Genomic DNA, 21,213 nt, shown 5'->3' with positions numbered 1-21,213 from the left:
ACCCCCATGTACTTCTTCCTCCTCAACCTGTCCTTCCTCGACCTCGGCTCCATCTCCACCACTGTCCCCAAATCCATGGCCAATTCCCTGTGGAACACCAGGGCCATTTCCTACTCAGGATGTGCTGCCCAGGTCTTTTTCTTTGTCTTCTTTATGTCAGCAGAGTATTGGCTTCTCACAGTCATGGCCTATGACCGCTTTGTTGCCATCTGCAGACCCCTGCACTACGGGACCCTCATGGGCAGCAGAGCTTGTGTCAAAATGGCAGCAGCTGCCTGGGCCAGTGGTTTTTTCAATGCTGTACTGCACACTGCTAACACCTTTTCAATACCACTCTGCCAAGGCAATGCCCTGGGCCAGTTCTTCTGTGAGGTTCCCCAGATCCTCAAGCTCTCCTGCTCAGACTCCTACCTCAGGGAAGTTGGGCTTATTGTGGTTAGTCTTTGCTTAGTCTTTGTGTGCTTCATTTTCATTGTGCTGTCCTATCTGCAGATCTTCACTGCTGTGCTGAGGATGCCCTCTGAGCAGGGCCGGCACAAAGCCTTTTCCATGTGCCTCCCGCACCTGGCCGTGGTCTCCCTGTTCATCAGCACTGCAGCGTTTGCCTACCTGAAGCCCCCCTCCATCTCCTTGCCAGCTCTGGATCTGGTGGTGGCTGTTCTGTACTCGGTGGTGCCTCCAGCAGTGAACCCCCTCATCTACAGCATGAGGAACAAGGAGCTCAAGGAGGCACTGAAGAAATTGATCCAATGGGTACAAGGTCAGCGCCAGTAACTGTCCCATGTTGATTCACTCACCAGGATATCTGGCATCAAGGGTGTGTGTTGTGCATTTCTTTCTTTCTTACTTTTCTCTTTTACACCTACGTTAAAAAACAAAGAAAAAGATCCAGTTCATGTCCCAACTTCTCAGGCATCTCTCATTTGAATCTGAGCCAGAAACCCTGTTGAAGCAGGTAGCCAGGCTTCCCCCTTCTTCAGCAGAGATGGGGGAACCTCAGAGGCTGTGACTCTGAGCTCCCTCAGATGCCCTGAGTGCAATGTGGAGTTTCCCTTTACAGTGTCTCTTCAGCACTGACATCAAGGGAGCTCAGGGGCACAGAGTCAGCCTCAGATGAGTACAGGCAAGGTGAGACTATGAGTCTGGTGTCCATTAGGAGAGCCCAGATCTCCTAACCACACTCAGGGTGTGACCTCACACCCTCCTCCTGCGAGGGTGGCAGCCAGCTGTCACCATGGGCTCATCCTTTCCCTCTTCAGTGCTCCAACATTCACAGCAGAGTGGGAGCAGAAGGGAGGAGAGTCTGGATGCAGCTTGTGGGGACAGACCCTCTGCTCCTCAGGACCATCCCTACATTGCCGCAGCAGGCATATACCTTGCTGCAGCCTCTGAGTGGGGGCTGCAATGTCCTGCTGTGCTCTCATGTGTGTACATGGCCTAAGCGCTCCTGTAACATGGTGCTTCCTTGTGCATTTCTGTGAGCTCAGGCAGGACCAGGCCCTGGGCACCCTTATGCCAGACCTGGCTTCCAGAATAACATTTGCATAATAAAGGGGGTTCTCCTGTGTGACGTGCCTGAAGTCTGGCCTTTCTTCAGAAGATGGAGTCAAAAATATGTTCAAGGGATTGCACCACTGCAGGGTCTGCTGTTCTGCTTGCAAACTCCATGGCCTCTGGGGAATGAGCTCAGAGTCCCAGTGTGATCTGTTAGGGACCGAGGGTTGGATTCAAGGCTCATTTCTTGGTGACCAGTGCCAGTGGAGATGGGGAATGGTCTCTGAATCGCCTGTGCCAGGCTGTCCCACAGGTGACAGTGCTGATGAGAGAAGCCCATCCTTCTGGAGGGCAATCTGAGCCCCCAGGAGAGCTCACGGGGTCTCCAGGGACAGTGTGTGCCTGGGGGTGGGCAGTGAGTGGAGCCTCACAAAGTGAGGGATGGTCCACGGTGCAGTAACCAGAAGGTAAAGCACTAAATCCGGGTATGTAGGGGGAAACAAGGGCTCTGCAATCCCCACAGAGGCAGTGGGGACCCAGGAGGCCCAGGGAAGGGGCACTGGAGAGTGATTCCTGCAGCCTCAGTGAAACACCACAGCCTGGAGCTAGTGCCCACCCAAACACATCTCCTGCCATTGCAGGTGCCCTGGGGTCACTCTGAGCACCTTCCATGAGCACAGACAGGTGCCAGCAGTATCAGTGGTGGTGATCCCTGTCCAGCTGGGTCTGATTCCTGCCCTGACCAGCATGGCCAGAGCTGAGTCAGGAGTCACCCCGTGGCCCCACAGCTCACTCACTCTGCAGAGCAGCACCACCAGCCTGGGGCCCTGCGGGGAGCACAGGGCAGGGGTGCAGGAACGGCCAGGCCAGCACAGACACACTGACCTGGGGAAAGGCTCTCTGGGAAGCAGGGATGCCCCAGGAGAAGAGCAGGGCAGCATTCAGAGATAGAAAATGAGAAGGAGAAACAGGTTTCTCTGGTCACCAGCCCAAAGCAGGCTGCTCTGTCCCCGGGGCAGCAGGAGTTGCTGGAGAGGTTGCAGGCAGACAGGGAGGGGGATCTGCTGGGCACAAGAGCAGGGGAGGCAGAGAGTGTCCTGTCTCATTGCGAGGCCTCGTCCCCCTTGCCGGGGAGCTGCTCCCCTTGTCCTTGGGCCTTGCCTGAGTTATGTCGTGGACAGGCCTGTGCCTGGCCCTGCAGCTCTTGGATCCTGACCTGACCCTGTGCCCATCCCGCTGACCTGACTCCTCATCTTTACCTTGCACCTGCCTCCAGACTACAGTCAGGGAAGCCCTGGCAAGGGAAGCTGGGACTGAGCAGATCCCAGAGAAGGTTGTAGGTACAGAAGGTGACTATATATGCCCACAGCAGCAACCCTTGCCTGACAGCCAATTTAAAGGTGCTCCATACGGGAAGCAGAGCCAGGAGCCAAGGGTGCTGGCAAGGCAGGCAAGGCAGAGCCCCACCGACGGGAGATGCCATTTCCCAGTGCCAGCAAAAAAGACAGCAGAGCAGGTTTGGGGATGGTAACCGGGGTCAGGCACAGTCCAGCGATCACCAGACAAGACTGTAGGGCTCCAACCCGCCCTGCTTGGTGCGGGAGGTTGGGCTGGAGACCTCCAGAGGTCCCTCCCCACTGAAACTCCTCTGTGACTCCATGAATTCTTGCTCCTCAACCTCTGCTCTGGCATGTCTGGCAGGGGGATGAGAGCTACTAGAGCAGGGCAGAGTGAGTCCATCTGGGAGAGTGTCGGGGGGAAGATTCAAAGGTGCCCGGCTCAGCCCCGGCTTTGGAAAACTCCCTCATGCATCGGGAGAGGGTCCATCTGCCTCTTCCACCCTGCCCTGTGCATCCCTCCCCTCAGCCAAAGCTGAGTCCAGCATCGCCTGGAGACTCTCTTCCCCATGGGGAGCAGAGGGAGGGCCTTTGCCAGCCACACACTGCCTTTCCCACCCCCAGCCTTTGCAGTTGCATGTGCCTGGCTCTGCCCGCTTGCTTTCACCACAGTCACGGCTGCACTGGAAGCCCATGAAAATCCCGGAGCTCCACTCCTGTCCAGTGCCCCAGCCATGCAGCCAAGGGCAGGGGTCCTTGCTCCAATCTCCCTGCTCCTCCCCATGCTCTGGGCACCATTCATGCATGGGAGCTGCCTGCTGGCATTTTGCCTCTCCCAGGCCCTTTCCAGACCAGACCAGACCCTCCCCAGCTCTCCCCACCTCCCCTGCCTTCTCCCCAGCCCAGCCCAGTGAAGCAGCCCAGGCTGGGGTGGGCCCGTAACAGTGCCTGCTGCAGGGTGGTGCAGAGCTCTGGGCACTCACCCCACAGCCCCAGCCCCTCTGCAGGGCACAGCAGCTGCTGGGGGGACAGGGAGGGGTGTCAGCCTCCCCATCAGCCCCTGGGCTGGGGGCCAGCAATGGCACAAGGAAATGGAGGCCAGGCACTCCATGTCTCCACTGCTCTCATGACCAGAGATCCTTAACCCTGGCTGCCTGCAGCCCCTCTGGGCAGCCCCTCTCCCCAGCACAGCACTCACTGCCCACTCCAGGCACACGCTGGCCCTGCAGATCCCCTGTGCTCCCTGGATGGCTCCATATCCCCTTCCAGCAGCATGGGCATCTCTCACCAGCCCTCTAATATAGGTGGGACAGTCCCTGGCAGAGACCTCTTGACCACTCACCCTCTCTGGGGGCACTGGGCACCCACAAGGGACAGCTGAATCCAGCCCTCGTTCCCTAATGCATCATTCTATGAGCTGATGCCCCGTAGCCCATGCAAAACCCAGGCATGGCAACAGGGCTTTTTTGGGTGCAATTCCCTGAGTGCCTTCCTGGCTCCAGTTTGGGAAGAAGAGCCCAGCCTTCAGGCACAGTACTGAGAATATCCTCTTTTATTACAGAGATGCTATTTGAGACGCCAGCTCTGACACAGTGAGGGGCAGATTTACAAAAGGCCTCTCAGTCAGACACATGGGGCTTGTGTCTCTGGAGAAGTGGGATGCATTCAAACATTTGTTCACAAACATGACTGTCACAGAGAGAACACTCAAAACCAAAGAGTTGCCTGAGATGAATTGGAAATGATATGTGAAGAAAGATGTGCAGCTTATTGCTGCTGAACTACTACCACTTGAAGAAGTTTGCTGAGGGCCTCCTTGAGCTCGTTGTTCCTCATGCTGTAGATGAGGGGGTTCACTGCTGGAGGCACCACCGAGTACAGAACAGCCACCACCAGATCCAGAGCTGGGGAGAAGATGGAAGGGGGCTTCATGTAGGCAAACATGACAGTGCTGACAAACAGGGAGACCACGGCCAGGTGCGGGAGGCACATGGAAAAGGCTTTGTGCCGGCCCTGCTCAGAGGGGATCCTCAGCACAGCAGTGAAGATCTGCACGTAGGACAGCACAATGAAAATGAAACACCCAAAGAATAAACAAAGACTAACCACAATAAGCCCAAGTTCCCTGAGGTAGGAGTCTGAGCAGGAGAGCTTGAGGATCTGGGGAACCTCACAGAAGAACTGGTCCACGACATTGCCCTCACAGAGTGGAACTGAAAATGTGTTCGCAGTGTTCAGGGCAGCATTGAGAAAACCACTGGCCCAGGCACCTGCTGCCATTTTGACACAAGCTCTGCTGCCCATGATGGTCCCATAGTGCAGGGGTCTGCAGATGGCAACAAAGCGGTCGTAGGCCATGACTGTGAGGAGAGAATACTCTGCTGACATAAAGAAGACAAAGAAAAAGACTTGGGCAGCACATGCTGAGTAGGAAATGGCCCTGGTGTCCCAGAGGGAATTGGCCATGGATTTGGGGACAGTGGCGGAGATGGAGCCAAGGTCGAGGAGGGAGAGGTTGAGGAGGAAGAAGTACATGGGGGTGTGGAGGCGGTGGTCGCAGGCTACGGCTGTGATGATGAGGCCGTTGCCCAGGAGGGCAGCCAGGTAGATGCCCAGGAAGAGCGAGAAGTGCAAGAGCTGCAGCTCCCGTGTGTTGACGAATGCCAGGAGAAGGAACTCAATCAGGGAGCTGCCATTGGACATTTTGCTATCTCCAGGCATGGGGGACTGTCCAAAGAGGAAAAGACATTGACAAGTTAGGAGAGATTTTTTTCAAGGAAAAATAATCCCCAGAATGTTCCAGTACTCATACAACCCCCCCCCCCACACACACACACACACACATTCCTTCTCTCTTTACTGAGAGGATCTTTGTGCAGCTCCCTTGCTTGAGCTCCACTTTGCACTGGCTGAGCTTGCCTTGAGGAGTAGAGACCTCTGCCCGTGGGCTCCAGAGGACTCAGTCCTGCTACGCAGGAGTGGGAACAGGGGAACGGCGGTGACTAGCCCTGACAGTCAGTTCCTGTCAGGTGAAAGCCACTAACCATGTAGAAGAGCTTTTCAGAGTCTTCACTCCCAATTCTGAAGGATGAGGTTTGAGGAACAGAGTTTTAGGGATTTTGTAGGGATTTTATTTTCTTTTAGATGTCAGCCCTAGGCAGTGTTCCTCAAAGGTAGAAATCCTTGGCATTTCTACTGTGAGTCCTGAGAAAAATGGATTCACTGTCCCTTGTTGCAGAGTGAGGACATCTCATCTGTCTATTAGTCTCATTCCCAGCTGTCCTGTCCTCTCCCCTCTTTGAGCTGGAGGATATTACCCTAAAAAGAAACCAGACCCTGCTGACTGCAGAGGAGTCCAGGTTCAAAGTGCAGGTCTCCAAACTTCTCACCCTTTCTCAGGGCCCCTGAGGGAGGTCTCCACAACCCCCTTCTAGCCAAGGACACACAGGGCTCTTTTCAGGTGCCCACTTACACCCTCCCACCACCATCTCCATTCTCTCAGCATCTCTGCTGCTCCTTCATTTGTCTCTCATATATCACAAAGGTGCTATGAGACAGCTGTGCCTTTCTAGAGTGCAGCTCACAGCCTGGCAGCACAACAGAGAGAAACAGTCGAAGGACTGTTAGGACTGAAGGTGGGCTCCTTAAGGGAGAGTCAGCTCATTTCCCAACCCCACAGACTGTCTTTCCTGGAGCCGCACAGCTTAGAAGGGGGCTGGGGAAACCTCATTCCCATGCAGATCCCTCTGTTCCACAATTTGCAGCCTCGGTGTCTGAACTGCAGCTGAAACCACCCTAACCCCAGGGAGCTCAAAAGCAAGAACAGAAGCATCATGGAGAGGAGGAGAAACAAGGAGCAACACCATGATCCTGCTGCCAAGGCAGGCAAGGAGAGAGAGGCAGATGGGCAGTCAGGAAAGCCTTCACCTTATCCAGCTGGGCATGCCACCTCAAAGACAGTGACATTGCAGGGCAGTCGCTCTCAGACCCTTTGTCCAGCAGCATGAAATGGGCCCGTGGCAGGAGAGAGGCCCCTCTCCTCTGGCAGAGGTCTGGCTGCAGAACAGGACGCTCATGCCCTGGACCCCATGGCTGTCAGGGCAGAGGCTCTGCTGGGTGGAGGGGAGACACGGGGGGCTTGCTCAGAGGAGGGTGTCTGCATTGGAGGGACTGATCATGGCCACAAAGGTGCTGCTGGAGGTGGAGCTGAAGGGGCTTGCTGAGGTGTCTGACAGACCTATTAATCTCTCAGAGTAAAGGATTAGGACTCTCAGGTCCTTACCAAAACAAAACAAAAAAAAAGCAACCCCCCCCCTTTCGTTCACTCTCTGCCAAAATTAGGGACCTGAAAGCACAGACACTAGAAGGAAAGCTCCTTCTCTTTCAAGTAGCCCTGTTCCTGACATTCCTCTTGAAAAGCTGGGGGTTGCTCCTCCCACCCAAAGCTTTGTCCTGCAGCACCATAGGGAGCTCCCCGGGCAGGCTGAGTGCTGATTCTTGCAGGCGGCAGAGTCACTGCCCTGGGCACACAGCACCCTGGGGAACAGGGACACTGCTCTGAATTACAGCCCTAGGCAGACCTGTGTGCACACCCCAGCTTCACACCCGTGCAGGGTCCCTGGGAGAAGGGAGCAGCATGTCCTGTCCCTCTGCCTGTGAGTCAGGGAATCCCTCCTTTGAAGCAGCTCCTCCTCTGCTTATGCACCGGAGGAGCCAGGAGAGTGACCTTTAAAAAGCCTATCAGTCATGGGATGGGATGGGTTCAGAAGACCCCTCCAAGAACCCCAGTAGTATTGCTCTACACACAGAGACTCACCACGTCAAGGGCTGTGAAGATTTCTCTCACAAGGAGCTCTCCTCTGTCCTCCCACTCCACACTGCCTTGCACTTCTCACTGCCTTCTCTCATCTCATGTCAGCAGCAGCAGGCAGTGCCCGCAGCCCTGCTGCTCTTGGCAGAGGAGCTGCTCCTGCACACAGCTGTGTCTGGGCAGTGCTGCCAGGTTGCCATGAGCTCCCTCCATCCCAGGAGCCTGGCCCCGCTCAGGAGCAGAGGCCCAGCTGAAGGCCTGAATTTCTCTGTCCCTTGTGCTCCCTCCTCCTGGGAAATGTTCACTGAGGTAAACCAAAATAATCACTGATGCTCCCTCTCTAAACAGTGTAGAGAGAGTGATTCTAGCATTGCAATTTGTTTCATCAGAGGATGGTTATCTGCAAGAGGTGGAAATGTCCCACTCAGAAAGCCCCTATCCCCATCTCTTTACTAGGCAGGACACCTAGATGGGGACAAAAGCAGAGCTTGTTTTCCCATTGTTCAAGTATTGTTTCAGATGAGTCAGTTTGGGCTTCTCGGGCTGCTTTAGAAGGCCCTGGGCTGGCGTGAGATTCAGATCCTTCCTGTGAGCTCCACAAAAAGCAGCCAGGAGGTGGGATTGCCCTTGCCCAGGCAGAAGTGAGCACAGCATGGATGTCTGCATGTGAGATCAGGAGTCAGCTGCTCACACACAAACACCTGGTGACACTGGAAGAGACAGAGGTGGTCCAAGGCATGTGCCAGTGTCTGCTTGCTCTGATGGAGCAAGTGTGAGGCCCGCATCCTTCTAGAGCATGACTTGGGAGCCAGGTAGGGAATTTCCTTGGCCACCTGAAATGCTACTCGATGCCCACTGCTACCAGAGCTCCACTCACTAGGAAGCTGAGACACAGACAGATCCCGACATTGCAAACAGTTGATGTCATCCAGTGCAGATACTTGATTCGGTGACACAGCAGTAGGCCTGCAGGGCCATGTCGGATGCCTGGGGTGTCCAGCACAACCACAGGTCTCTAGCACATACAGCATGGGAGCTACAGGAAAACCATGCCCCTTTGGAGTGGTTGCTGGGCAAGTGCCCCAGGGCATCTCACGTTTCCTACCAGTGCCCAAACAACTGGATCCTACCACTGCCTTTAGGCCAAGTCCATCCGATCTACAGCCAAGCGTGCTTCATAAATGGGAGATGCACACCACACCAAGGTCTCTGCTCTAGTCTCTGCCCCTTAAAACCTTCTAGCTTTCCTCCCCTAGAACCTCTTCTCACCCCTCAGATGATATGTCATGGGAATGGGCTAGTGATGACCTCAGGGTGGCCAAATCACAGGCTGCCCAGGCCCAGGGACTTCTTCAGTGGCACCTTGTCCTGCCAGGAGATGGATTCACCTCTGTCACAGGCCCCAAGGTGCTACAAATCAGCTCAGGCAGCAGTCTCTCCTGCCAGGGCTGCACAGCCCAGCTCTGTTTCTCCCTGGCCCTGGGCACTGCAGGGTTTGCTCTCTTAGTGGGAACCTCCTTTCACCATTCCATTGCCACCTGCTATCTACGCCAGCATGTCTCTGCTCTGAAGTGGGGCCATTGCACACACGGTGTCCTTGGCTCGTGGTAACAGGTGTCACCATTACAAATCTGTTCCCTGTGTCACACTTGAGGGTCTGCAACCCAAATATACACAAGTGCATGCATCCTGGGGCACAGAGAGGAACAGATGGAGATGCACAAGCTGTCACAGGCCTGAAACATGGTTGAAATAACTGAAATGTGGTGGGACAGCTCGCATGACTGGAGGGCTGTGATGGCAGGGTGCAAGCTCTGCAGGCAAGATGGCTAGGGAAGATGAGCAGGGGGGATGCCCTTGGTGTGAAAGGACATCTCAGATGTATGGAGCTCTTGCATGGGATGGACAAGGGTCAGGGCTCCAGAGAAGAAAAACAGCCAACAGTGGATGGGGGTTAAGTGAGGGATTGCTTGCAAGAGCCAATCCCATACAAGTCTTTGGGGCTGGATGGGCTGCATCTGAGGACACTGAGAGGGCTGGCCTATATAATAACAAGGCCAGTCTCTATCGCCTTTGAAAGGTTGTGTAGATCAGGGGAGGTCCCAGTGACCAGAAAAAGGAATAGGTTGTGCCCATCTTCAAAAAAGGCCACAAGGATAAGCCAGGGAGCTGCAGGCCCTTCAGCCTCACTTTGGTGAGGAGTGTGTCATGCAGCCAGTTCTCTTGCCTCACATTTCTGGGCACATGAAGAATGTGCCTGGTAGCAGTCAGCATGGTCTTACTGAAGACAAATCATTCCTGCGTAAGCTGATTGCCTTCTGTGAGCAGAGACCTGTGATTGTGGAGGAGCAGAAAGTACTGGATGTCATTTACCATGATTTTAGCAAGGTGTTGGACCCTGTCTCCACAAATATTCTTGAATACAAGTAAGGCTTTACGATAAGATGGGTAGAGAACCCAGTGGGTGAAAAAGCTGCTTGGATGATCGAGCTCAAAGGGCTTTTTGGTGTGGGTCATGCTTTACCAGGAAGCCAGGTAAATGTGGAGTATGCAGGGGTCTGTACTGGGACCTGTCCTGTCTGACAGGTTCATCAGTGACCTGGAGCATGCAACTCTCATCACTGTTGTAGACGGCACCTAATCAGGAAGAAGAGTCATTTGTTTGAGGGCTGCCATTCAGAGGGACCTCAGCAGGCAGGTGGAATGGGCTGTCAGGAACGCTGTGAAAGTGCAGGTCCTGCACCTGGGGTAGACTGACACCCTGCAGTGATAAGGCCTGGGGAGTGCCTGGTTGGGCAGCAGCTTTTTGGAAAAGGACCTGGGAGTCTTTGTGGGCAGGCAGCTGAACATCAGCCAGCAGCGTGCCCTAGAAGCAAAGGAGGCCACAGTGTCCTGGGCTGCATGAACAGCAGCACAGCCAGGAGATCAAGGGAAGTGATTAGCCCCCTCTACTCAACACTCGTCAGAGCCCATCTAGTTACTGCATCCAGCTGGGCTCCCTGTTGAGCACTGTTGATCACATGGAGTGAGTTCAGTGGCAGGACCCAAGGTGGTTGGGGGTTGCAGCACTTGCCCTGGGAGGAGAAGCTGAGGGAACAGGTTTGTTCAGTGCAGAGCAGGGAAGGTTTCTGGGGGAACTCATAGCAGCTTCCCAACCCAAGGTTGGCACCAATAAAGAACAAGGCTTTTACAGCAATTCATGGCAGGAGAACGAGAAGCAACGGTCATAAGTGCAGCCAAAATTGTAGATAAGGGAGAAAAATCAGTGAGGATCCTAAAGCATTTGAAGAAGGGTCCAGAGAGGTTATGGACTCTCTGTTCTTGGAGGCTTTCAGGACGCAGCTGGACAAAGCCCTGAGGAACTTGGTGTGAATTCAGTGTTGATCCCTATGTGAGCAGGAGGTTGGACTAGAAACCTCTCAAGGTCTCTTCCGACCTGAATGATTTGGTGATTTTGTCATCTCTGGCAATAGCTACTACAATTCTTGCAGTCAGGAATTCTTTTCCTGCACAGAGGTTAGCACCTGACATGGCCTCCCCAGAGCCAGCCCATGCTGCTGGTCTGAGGTTTCCTCTTGGGCCTGAAAGGTTTTAAGGTCAAGGGTTAGTTATGAGTGACTGCTTGTCCAGAGCGAGCCCTCTTCACAGCCTACAACCCCTGCACATTACAACATGATGCCAAATGCGTATGACATATGCAGAAAGTCACGGTAGGAGGGTGATTGCACTCTAACATCCATGAGGTCCTTTGCTGATCCAAAAATATCCAGAAGGATTGGAAGAGCCTTAAACCTCTTGGGCACACATAGCTAATGGTGACTTTGTCACTATGGGAGGCTGAGGGAGCTGGGTTTGTTCAGCCTGGAGAAGAGAAGGCTTTGGGCAAATCTAATAACAGCCTCCCCATACCTACCAGGATGTCACCAAGCAGATGGAACCAGCCTCTTCACTGCTGTGCATGATGTGAGGGTGAAGGTCAATGGGCATTAGCCGAAACAAGAGAGGTTCAGGCTGGGTGTAAGGAGAAACTTTTAACCAATCCAGACAGCCAAGCACTGGGGCAGGTTGCCCTGAGAGGCTGTGCCATCTCCATCCTCAGAGGTCTCCAAGTCCTAAATGAGTAAAGCCCTGAGCACCCTGATCGGACCTCATAGCTGACCATGCTGTGAGAAGGAGGTTGGGCCAGAGACATCCTGAGGTCCCTTCCAGATGGAATGATTCTGCATTTCCTTCCGCCCCAGGTCTTCTCTTGACCTTGGGAAAACATTCAGCTTGCCTGTGATCATGGAAGCAGATCTCACGAAAGTATGACCAGATCAACTGCATGCTCCTTCTCCTGCTTTAGTTAGAGTCATGCAGATTCAGGACTGCTTAGCAGCTACCCACAAATAACCTTGAATTTTCTTTTGCTTTGCCTTTTATTGCATTTTTCCCTCTTTTCCACCTTCCAAATTCTTCACTTTTAACATCCTGATACCCTCCCATGCTGTCAGCCAGTCGCAGTTTGCCCTGTCTCCATTGGCCCTGGATTTTCTTGCTTCATTCAGCTTTCTGAGATAGTTGCCATGGTGGTCCCTACCATTGCCAGCAGTCCCTTTAAACTGGTACCTCCTTTTATTATGTTTAGTGTCCTGCAGTTCCTCCTGCCATTATGCTGTCAGAGGCACCGCAAGACAGGATGAGGCATCTGCACACACACCTTAACAGCTGACAGAAAGGAGCTTCAGTCCAGAGGGGCCTTGAGAAACTTGGGGATTTGGCCAACAGAAGCCTCAGGACGTTGTACAAGGAGCAGTGACAGGTCCTGCATAGAGTGGCAGAACAGCCTATGGATCAGGACAGGCTGGGATATGACCGTCAGAGGAGTGACCCCGAGGAGAAGGGCATGGATGTTAGGAGGGGTGCTGTATGAGCCAGAGGTGAACGCTCACTGCAGATGAGGCCAGCTTCATACGAGGCTGCTTCAGGAAGACTGTGTGCACCCAGACAGGTGGAATTATTATACCCCTTGGCTCAGCACTGGTGTGGCTGCATCTGGAATAGTGTGTCCCAGGGTGGGCTGCCTAGTCCTGGAGGAATGGGAAGGAAGCAGAGAGGGTCCAGAGGAGTTATCGTTCTGAAGCACATGGCTCATATGGAGAGGCTGAGGGACATCGGTTTCTTCAGCCTGGTGAAATGGAGGCAAAGGGCAGCACAGTGTAAAAGGCACGAGAAGGGGAAACCAGGCTAAAACGGGAACTGACAACTGAGCTCCAGGGCAATAAGGCAGCATACAAGAATTGGAAGGAAGGAGAGGCTGAAAAGGAGGATGTCAAAAACATTGTCCACCAAAGTAGGGATGGTGTTAGGGAAGCCAAAGCTCTCAGAGGGTAGACACTTGCAAGGGACATCAAAGGCCTGAAGAAGAGCTGCTACTGCTTCAGTAAGGGTAAAGGATAAAAAGGAAAACGTTGGCTCTTTGCTGAAGGCGGCAGAGAATTTCGTAACAGCAGATGTAGGTAGGTCCGAGAAGCGCAGTGCCTTTTCGGCTTCAGTCTTCACCAACAAGGTCTCCCACACTGTTGTGCCTAGAGTCTGGTCTCCAGATGAGAAAAGCAACCAACAGTGCATAAGGGCTGAGTGAAGGACCTGCAAGAACTCAACCCCTAGAAGTCAGTGGGATTGGAACGACTGCATCCAAGGACATTGAGAGAGCTGACAGCTGTCACAGCAAGGCTGCCCTCTATCGCCTTTGAAAGATGGTGGAGATGGGGTGAGGTCCCAATACCTGCAGAAAGGCAAACGTTACATCCATCTTCAAAAAAGGCCCAGAGGACAAGCCAGGGAAAGACAGGCCTTTCAGCCACAATTGGTTAAGGAGTGTGTCATGGAGTGAGTCCACACGTTTTTGGGCACATGAGGGAGAAGAAGGTGACAGTGAAGAGTCAGCATGGATTTACCCAGGGTGAATTGTGCCTCACCAACCTGATTGCCTTCTATGATTAAATAACTCTATTTGTGGTTGGAGAGTAGAAAGTGCCTTTCAACTTGACTTTTGCAAGGTGTGTGAAACTGTCTTCCACAATATTCTTGTGGAACAGATTTTAGAAATTCACAGTCTAGATGGGTGGACAACCAGATGTCTAAAGAACTTGTTGGATGATCAGGCTCCAAGGGCAGTGGTGAATGCGTAGTACTCTTCTTGGAGGCTGGGGAGAAGTGGAGCACGCAGGTGCCCTGTGACAGTGGAAGTAGACCAGCTTTCTTGTCCTCCTCCAGGCAGAATTTTTCAGATGCAGGGCTTCTTGTCAGCAATCCCCAAGACCGCCCTGATCAATCCTTTACTTCACTTTTAATATCCATGTTTCCTCCCCCACCCCCAAGTCTCTCTCTTTTACCATCCTGATCCCTTGCCCTACAATCAGTCCATTCCTGCTTACCCTTAACCCATTGGGGCTGTTTTGGACTGTGGGTTTTGCGGGTTTTTTTGACACAGAGGAGCTTCAGTCCTGAAGGTTCTTGAGAAACTCAGGTGATTTGGAGAACGGATACCTTATGGAGATTTACAAGAGAAGTGTCAAGTCCTGGGCCTAGGCGGGAAAGACCCTGTCCATGACGAGAGGTTCAGGGACCTGGGCTTCTTCAGCCTGCTGAAGTGGAGGCAAAGGGCAGTAGAGTAGGAGCCTGTGACTGCGTGAAGGGTGGTTTCAGAAGTGATGGAGCTTTTCTTGGTAGAGGGAAACAGGAGAAGAAGGATAAAAAGCCACAAACAGCAGCTTGTGGGGTTTAGATGTGACATTAGGAAAAGGAAATGTCACTCGTAGGGTAGTGCTGTGGTGCAACAGGACACCCAGAGGGAGTCTGTGATCAGCCCCTGGCTCTGTGTTTCAAGGAAAAGCAAGTGAGGACAGGAAGACATCAGGAGAGGTCAGGAGGCCCTGGAGTGAGAGCAAGGTGGGGAAGCAGGTTGGGTGTGTACAGTGTGCAGGGAAACAGGCACAGGCATGGAAAAGCATAGGACAGTCTGTGGTGGAGATGGACAAGGGCACTGCCAGGGTTGAAAGCTTCTAACAGAGCTAGGTCTTTGTCCTCTTGGCTATGGCTGTTGTCTCTGCCACTGAGGCCTATGAGAAGACACAATTCCTTAAAGCACTGTGGCCTGGCTGCCTCCTTGTCCCTTCAGAGCTCAGGAGGGGATGTATTATGGTCCTGCACTCGGCATTGCACACCCCCACCCATGCACTGCCCCCAGGAAGAGCCCTGAGCAATACACGATGGAAAGGATCACCCTACCCAGGGGCTGGCTGTCAGTGCCTGGCTGCTCTGCTTGATAACACACATCCAGGTTGACTTGGCATCACAGCCACCTGCACATTGCCTTTGCCTACCTGCAATCAGGGCCTCCAACTTTCTGCTCTAATCAGCCCCTGGGGAGGCTTTCTTGGTAATGGCCCTCAGTGAGACCTGTTAACGCTCCAAGAAACTTGGGATTTGCTTCTGACTTCAACTTCTTGAGAGGTTTCTTCAGTCTCTTCTCAGCATCTGCGGTTCATGGGCTCAGCACCAAATACACCCAAGGGCTCATTAACATGAAAAACCCTCTAAGGAGCCATGCCTCTTGCCATAATTTTCTTCAGTTCTTCAGATCTTGTGTGGCTATTTAGAAAGTTTCCAGGAGTGTACTGAGATTAGGCAGATTTCAATGAGCACCTGAAACAGAAGATGTCTGCTTCTGAAGCTTTCTTTATTCTTCAGTTTTCAGAATAAGTCATACCCACATTCTCCAATTCATACTGACCCACTGGGTCTCCTAATGAAGTCTGGACATGTAGGACAAGCAGTATTTTTGATAGGAGACACGTATGGACAACCTTCCTCCCCAGCTGCCCAGTCCTGCAAGTTCCCTCATCAGCCACTGGGGACTTAGAGCACTCTGGTTAAAATCTAACCTCTTTCCACCCAAGGCTGTAGCTGAATGTTACAGCTCATGTGCACCAATTCCCCACTGCTTTCCTTAGAAAACTAGCCACAAGCAGGCACAGAAGGATTTGTCTTTATAGCAAACAAACAAAAATAAAATTCGAAACAGTTTAAGAAAAGATAGAAGACACTCCTCAACTCTATGCCAAGTCCAAGCTGCCTCCAGTGAGCTCCACTGCCCACAAGACATAACCTTCCTTGAAATGTTTTCAACAGATAGATAGGAAAGGATAGACAAGACACAGAACAAAGGAGGTGGCTAAAGAGACACTGAGACTGCTGAAAGACGAGGCAAGCTTCAGACTCCCAGAAGCTCAGAGCAGCACCTGGAGCGTTGAGAGGTATCTGAATGGATAAAAAGCAAGGGGAGATGGAAAACTGGAGAACTAAGGAAAGTGCATACACCCAGATCGTCTGAGCAAAGAGGACTTTAAATATGATTGAGTTAATCAGGACACGTGGAAATAGGTGAGAGATCACTGAGATTACATCCATAGCCTAATAGACAGAGCAGTGGAAACACAAGGTCAAGGGCCGGTCAATATTTCTTTTCCCAAGATTGAGACCCTTCCTGAAGATTTCCACTATTTCATCATAGCAAAACATTGACATTAACATTAGCCAATCATTTGAGCTAATGAAAGTGGTCTTGTATTTTTGAAATGTTGAAACAATTCTTCACCTGTCCAGGCTGAGCTCAGGTGTCCAACCACAAGCTCCCAGTGGCACTTGGAGTGGCCCCGGTGTCTCTGAGGCACCTGCCTGGGCCTGGCAGCTCTCACAAGGGATCTGCGGGAGACTGGAGCCCCTGGGAGCTGCAGAAGGCCTACACTATTCAAAATACTATTTATGTGTCTCGCACAAGTCCAGTTCCCCTCAAACCACTCCCTGCCCAGGATCATTCTTGCTGCTCCTTGTACACAGCGAGTCACACCATGAGGTGTTGCACTGTCACAGCTGATAGAGGAAAGCAGGCTGATCAGCTCAGTGAAAACACTCTATTTATCAATGGCCTAATTTGCACCAATCTCAATGTACCTGTGTTAGAGTGATGTCTTAAAGGAGTCCCTACACATCTAGCCGCAAATCCTTTTCATTCCCTGCATGGTCCTGAAGTGTGACTCCATCTGAGGTGACAACAGGGATGGGAATTATCTCACCTAATGCCAGACCCCTTCAGCGCAGATGTCTCTGGCTAATCCAGTTGTCTGGACTTCCCTTTCTAGTCAATGGAAAGAAATAAGTTGTCCAACTGAGAGGTCTGGAGATGCCTCTCCTGGTGACCAGCTAATGCTCCAGAAAGGTCCCCATAGTTCCAGAGTCACATTTCCCAGCACCACATGGGAACACAGCTCCACAGGGCATCTCAAGCAGCAATGGCCTCTGTATGTGTCTAGAAGGGCCAGAATGTAAAGTTCTCGTCATAGCCTTAAATGTATTCAAAAAATAGCTCTATGCAACAACTGAAGAAAAATCTCCATTTTCAGAACTTTAAACATTCTAATGACTATTTTCTTTCTTTTTGATTGGCAGCACCATATGCATGCACTGCAGAAATTACCGTATGTGAGTTTACATGTACATATCTATGTCTATGTTAGTCTTCATGATACACTTCCCGGCAACAGTCTGAATGGAGAAACCTTGTTCTGAGAAACTACTGCATTCAAATTGACATGTCTCCTCTATCTTCTTCTGCCTCTCTGTCCTCTCTTCCTCTGCCTAGTCTGTCTTTACAGAGGGCTCAGGGCCCCTCTGCCCTCCAGGGAAGTCTTCTGGGGGATCCTGCCAAGCACATCCTCTATTAGCTGAAATCAGCTCTCCTGCAGCCCTGGGCTGTGCTTTGCCTTTTTGTCTAACTTCTCCACCATCTTATGACCTTTGCAGCAATGGCTGCCCTCAACCTTGACATCCCCATCCAGGTCTGTTCTGCTTGTGACTGACAGAGTCCAGCCGGTGTTGGCTCATTGATTGCCTGTGCCAAGAAACTGTTCTCAGCACTCTCCAGGAATCTCCTGGGCTGCTTGTGTCCAGGCCCACTGCCCTCCCAGCAGATTTCAAGGGGGTGAAACTACCCTGTGAGAACCAGGATCTGGGACCATGAGGCTTCTCCCAGCTGCCTGCACAAGGTTTCAGCTACGTCCCTTCCCTCCTCAGGCAGCCGTTAGCAAACACAGGATGTCACCCAGGCTGCTGTGTCCTCTTATCCTTCCTACAAGGTCTCCACTGGCTCAGCACCTGCTCCAAGGCAAAGCCCTGTGCACTCCAGCCACCCCTTTGCACAGAGCACACCTGCACCTCTTCGCCACCCCAGCAACCATGTCCATCCCCCTGGAGAGCTAAACTACTGCTGGGCACCAAGGGACCATAATGCTCCTGAGGTATGGTGACCACCAACCCCATACTGAAGAGATGACGGCTCTCCGGTTCCAGGAGACAATCTCTTCAGGAGAGACTGTCAGGGAAGATGAATGGAGATGCCTGTTGTGTGAAGGGTCAGCTCAGGTGTGTGGAGCTCTTGCATGGGATGGACAAGGGTCTGGGTGGATGCTTGTGGGTGAGCATCACAGTAAGGGTGACATCATGATGGGAGATACAGACCACCTGATGAGGGGAAGGGGGTGGATGCAGCCTCCTAAAAGCAGTGTGAGAAAGTCTGTCGATAACAGGCCCTGGTTCTTGTGGGGGGAATTTTAACCCCCCTGACATGAACTGGAAGAGCAAACCACAGAGTGCAAGCAGGCCAGGAGGTTTCTAGAGGGCATCAAGGACAGCTTCTTCACACAGCTGCTAGGTGGCCTGATAAGGGCGATGCTTTCTTGTATCTGGAAATCTGAAACAGGGAGGAACTGGTCAGGGATGGCACAGTCAGTGTCAGCCTTGCCTACTGTGACCCTGAAAATGTGGAGTCCCAGATCCTGAGGGGAGTGAGGAAGGACAGTAGCAGAGTACAGACCCTGGACTTCAGAGGAGCAGACTTCCTGGGCTGTTCAGGGGACTGGTGGGGGATGCCATGGGAGGCAGCTCTGAGGGGCCCAGGAGCTCAGCAGAGCCAGCAGGCCTTTAAGGACAGACCTGCCAAGCTCAAGGATGGGCCATCCCGATACTCGCTGAAACTAGCAGACACCTCAGGGGACCAACTTGGCTAAACAGGGACCTCGCACCTGAGCTCCAGGGTACTAGGGCAGCATGCAGCATGGGGAAGAAGGGAGAGGCAAAGGAGGGCAGCATGCAGCATGGGGAAGAAGGGAGAGGCAAAGGAGGAATTTAGAAATATTGTCCAGCCTCATAGGCATGGTGTTGGGGAAGAAAAATCTCCCCTACCATTGACCCTCGCAGGGTACATCAAGGGCATGAAGATGAGCTGCTACCGCTCCAGTAAGAATCAAAGAATAAAAAGGGAAAGTGGTCCCACTGCTAAATGGGACAGGGAATCTTGTAGCAGCAGATGCAGAGAGGTCTGAGGAACTCAACCCATGGTTAGCTTCTGTTTCCACAAGCAAGGTCTCCTGGGCTGTTGTGCCTTGAGTCAGGTCTCCAGAGGAGAAAAACAGCCAATGCTGGACGAGGTTAGTGAGGGATTCCTTGTGAGAACTCAAACTACACAGATCAGTGGAGATGGATGGGCTGCATGTGAGGATGCTGTGAGAGCTGACTGCTGTCACTGCAAGGCCACTTGCTACCATCTTTGACAGGTTGTGGAGATGGGGTGAAGTCCCAATGACTGCATATAGGCAAATGTTGCATCCATCTTCCAAAAAGGCCACAAGGGCAACCTGGGGAGGTGCAGGCAGTTCAGCCTCACTTTGGTGAGGAGTGGGTCATGGAATGAATCCTCTCAAACCACAGTTCTGGGCACATGAAGGTGCCTGGGAACACTTAGCATGGATTTACCCAGGGAAGATTGTGCCTCACCAATGTGATTGCCTGCTATGAATAAATAACAGTATTTGTGGATGGAGAAGAGTCAATGTCTTTTACCCAGACTTTAGCAAGGTGTTTGACACTGTCTCCCTCAATATTCTTGCATTCACGTTAGAGCGTTATAGGCCAGAGGAGTAGACAACTGGATGGGTAAATAGCTGCTTGGATGGTCAGGCTCAGAGGGCAGTGGTGAATGGGTAGCACTCTTCCCAGAGGCCAGGGAGAAGTGGAGCACCACTGATCTCTCCAGGAACTTGTCCTGTTTATCATCTGTATTAGTTACATGGAACAGGCAAAACTCATCACGCTTGTGGATGACCCCAAAGTGGAGGCTGGGGGCCCAGTCATATGCTTGAGGGCTGCCATTCAGAGGGAGCTAGACAGGCAGGAGGAATGGGCTGTCAGGAACCTCCTGAAATTCAACAAGGACAAATGTCAGGTCTTGCACCTGGGAGAAACCAACACCCCACAGTGCTACAGGCTGGGGCCTGAGTGCCTGGGGAGCAGCTCTGTGGAAAAGGACCTGAGGGTCCTGGGGGACAGGAGGCAAGGCATGAGCCAGCAGCATTCCCTGGCAGCAAAGAAGGCCAGAAGCATTGTGGTCTGTCTGAGCAGGAGCACAGCCAGGAGGTCAAAGGAAATGATGACCACCTTCTAGTCAGTATTCATTAGTTCCCCTAGAGATTATTGCATCCAGTTTTGGGTTCCCAGAAAAGAGGGAGGTTGATAACTGGGAGTGAATTTGGCCGAGGGCCCTCACAGTACTCGGGGAGCTGGAGCAATTGCTCTGTGAGGAAATGGGGCCTGTTCAATTTGCAAAAGAGATGGTGTCGGAGGGATCTCACAGCAGCCTTCCAATGGCTATGAGGAGGTCATCCAGAAGATGGAGCCAGGCTCTTCACCAGGGTGCATGGGGGGAGGACAAGAGACAATAAAGAAAATTGGGCATAAGTAGAAAGAAAAGACATTCATGCAGGACATGAGGAAAAGCTTTTCCACTATGAGGATGGTCAAGCATTGGAAGTGGTTGCCCAGAGAGGCTGTGCAAGGAGATTGGGCTAGAGACCTCCTGAGGTCCCTTCCACCCTGAAGGAGTCCATGATTCTTCCCACTCTCGATCTTCTCTTGTTGATGTCAGGGAAAGCATGCAGGTTGCCTGTGACAGTGGAAGTAGGCCAGCTTTCTTGTCCTCCTCCAGGCAGAATTGTTCAGATGCAGGACTTCTTGCCAGGAATTCCCAAACCACCCTGATCAATCCTCTGCTTCAGTTTTAATTTCCCTTTTTTTTTTCTCCCCCGCCTTCTCAGTTTGTCTCCCTTATCATCCTGATCCCTTCCCATAAATTCAACCCACTCCTGCTTGCCCTGAACCCATTGGCACTGTTTTGTTTTGTTGTATTTTTTTTTGTTTGTTTTTTTGACACAGAGGAGCTTCAGTCCAGAAGGATTTTGAGGAACTCAGGTGATTCAGACAACAGATACCTCATGAAGATTTAGAAGAGAAATATCAAGTCCTGTGCCTAGGTGGGAATAACCCCGTCCATGAGGAGAGGTGGAGGCACCTCAGCTTCTTTATCCTGATGAAGTGGAGGTAGTAGAGTAGGAGCCTGTGAGTGCTCGAAGGGTGGTTTCAGAGATGATGGAGCTTTTCTTGGTAGTGGGAAACAGCATGAGAAGGGGAAAGAGCCAC

The 21,213-nt window shown here is 52.3% G+C and overlaps 1 protein-coding gene across 1 annotated transcript in view; it reads right to left on the bottom strand.

Annotated features, from left to right (window-relative positions):
- Positions 1-4,598: 4,598 nt before the first annotated feature.
- Positions 4,599-21,213, bottom strand: part of LOC135326956 (olfactory receptor 14A16-like) — a 38,258-nt gene continuing 21,643 nt past the window's right edge. Inside the window, exons 2-3 of the mRNA XM_064504596.1 lie at positions 11,555-11,652; positions 4,599-4,782 (exon numbers count right to left, since the gene is read on the bottom strand). Of these exons, the coding sequence (XP_064360666.1) occupies positions 4,599-4,782; positions 11,555-11,652 (282 nt within the window). The remainder of the gene's footprint in view (positions 4,783-11,554; positions 11,653-21,213) is intronic.

Source organism: Dromaius novaehollandiae, unplaced genomic scaffold (genome assembly GCF_036370855.1).
Source record: "Dromaius novaehollandiae isolate bDroNov1 unplaced genomic scaffold, bDroNov1.hap1 HAP1_SCAFFOLD_41, whole genome shotgun sequence".
In the NCBI taxonomy this organism is placed as follows: Eukaryota; Metazoa; Chordata; class Aves; order Casuariiformes; family Dromaiidae; genus Dromaius; species Dromaius novaehollandiae.
Note: the sequence above shows the minus strand (reverse complement) of the source record. Positions and strands in the feature narration are given on the sequence as shown.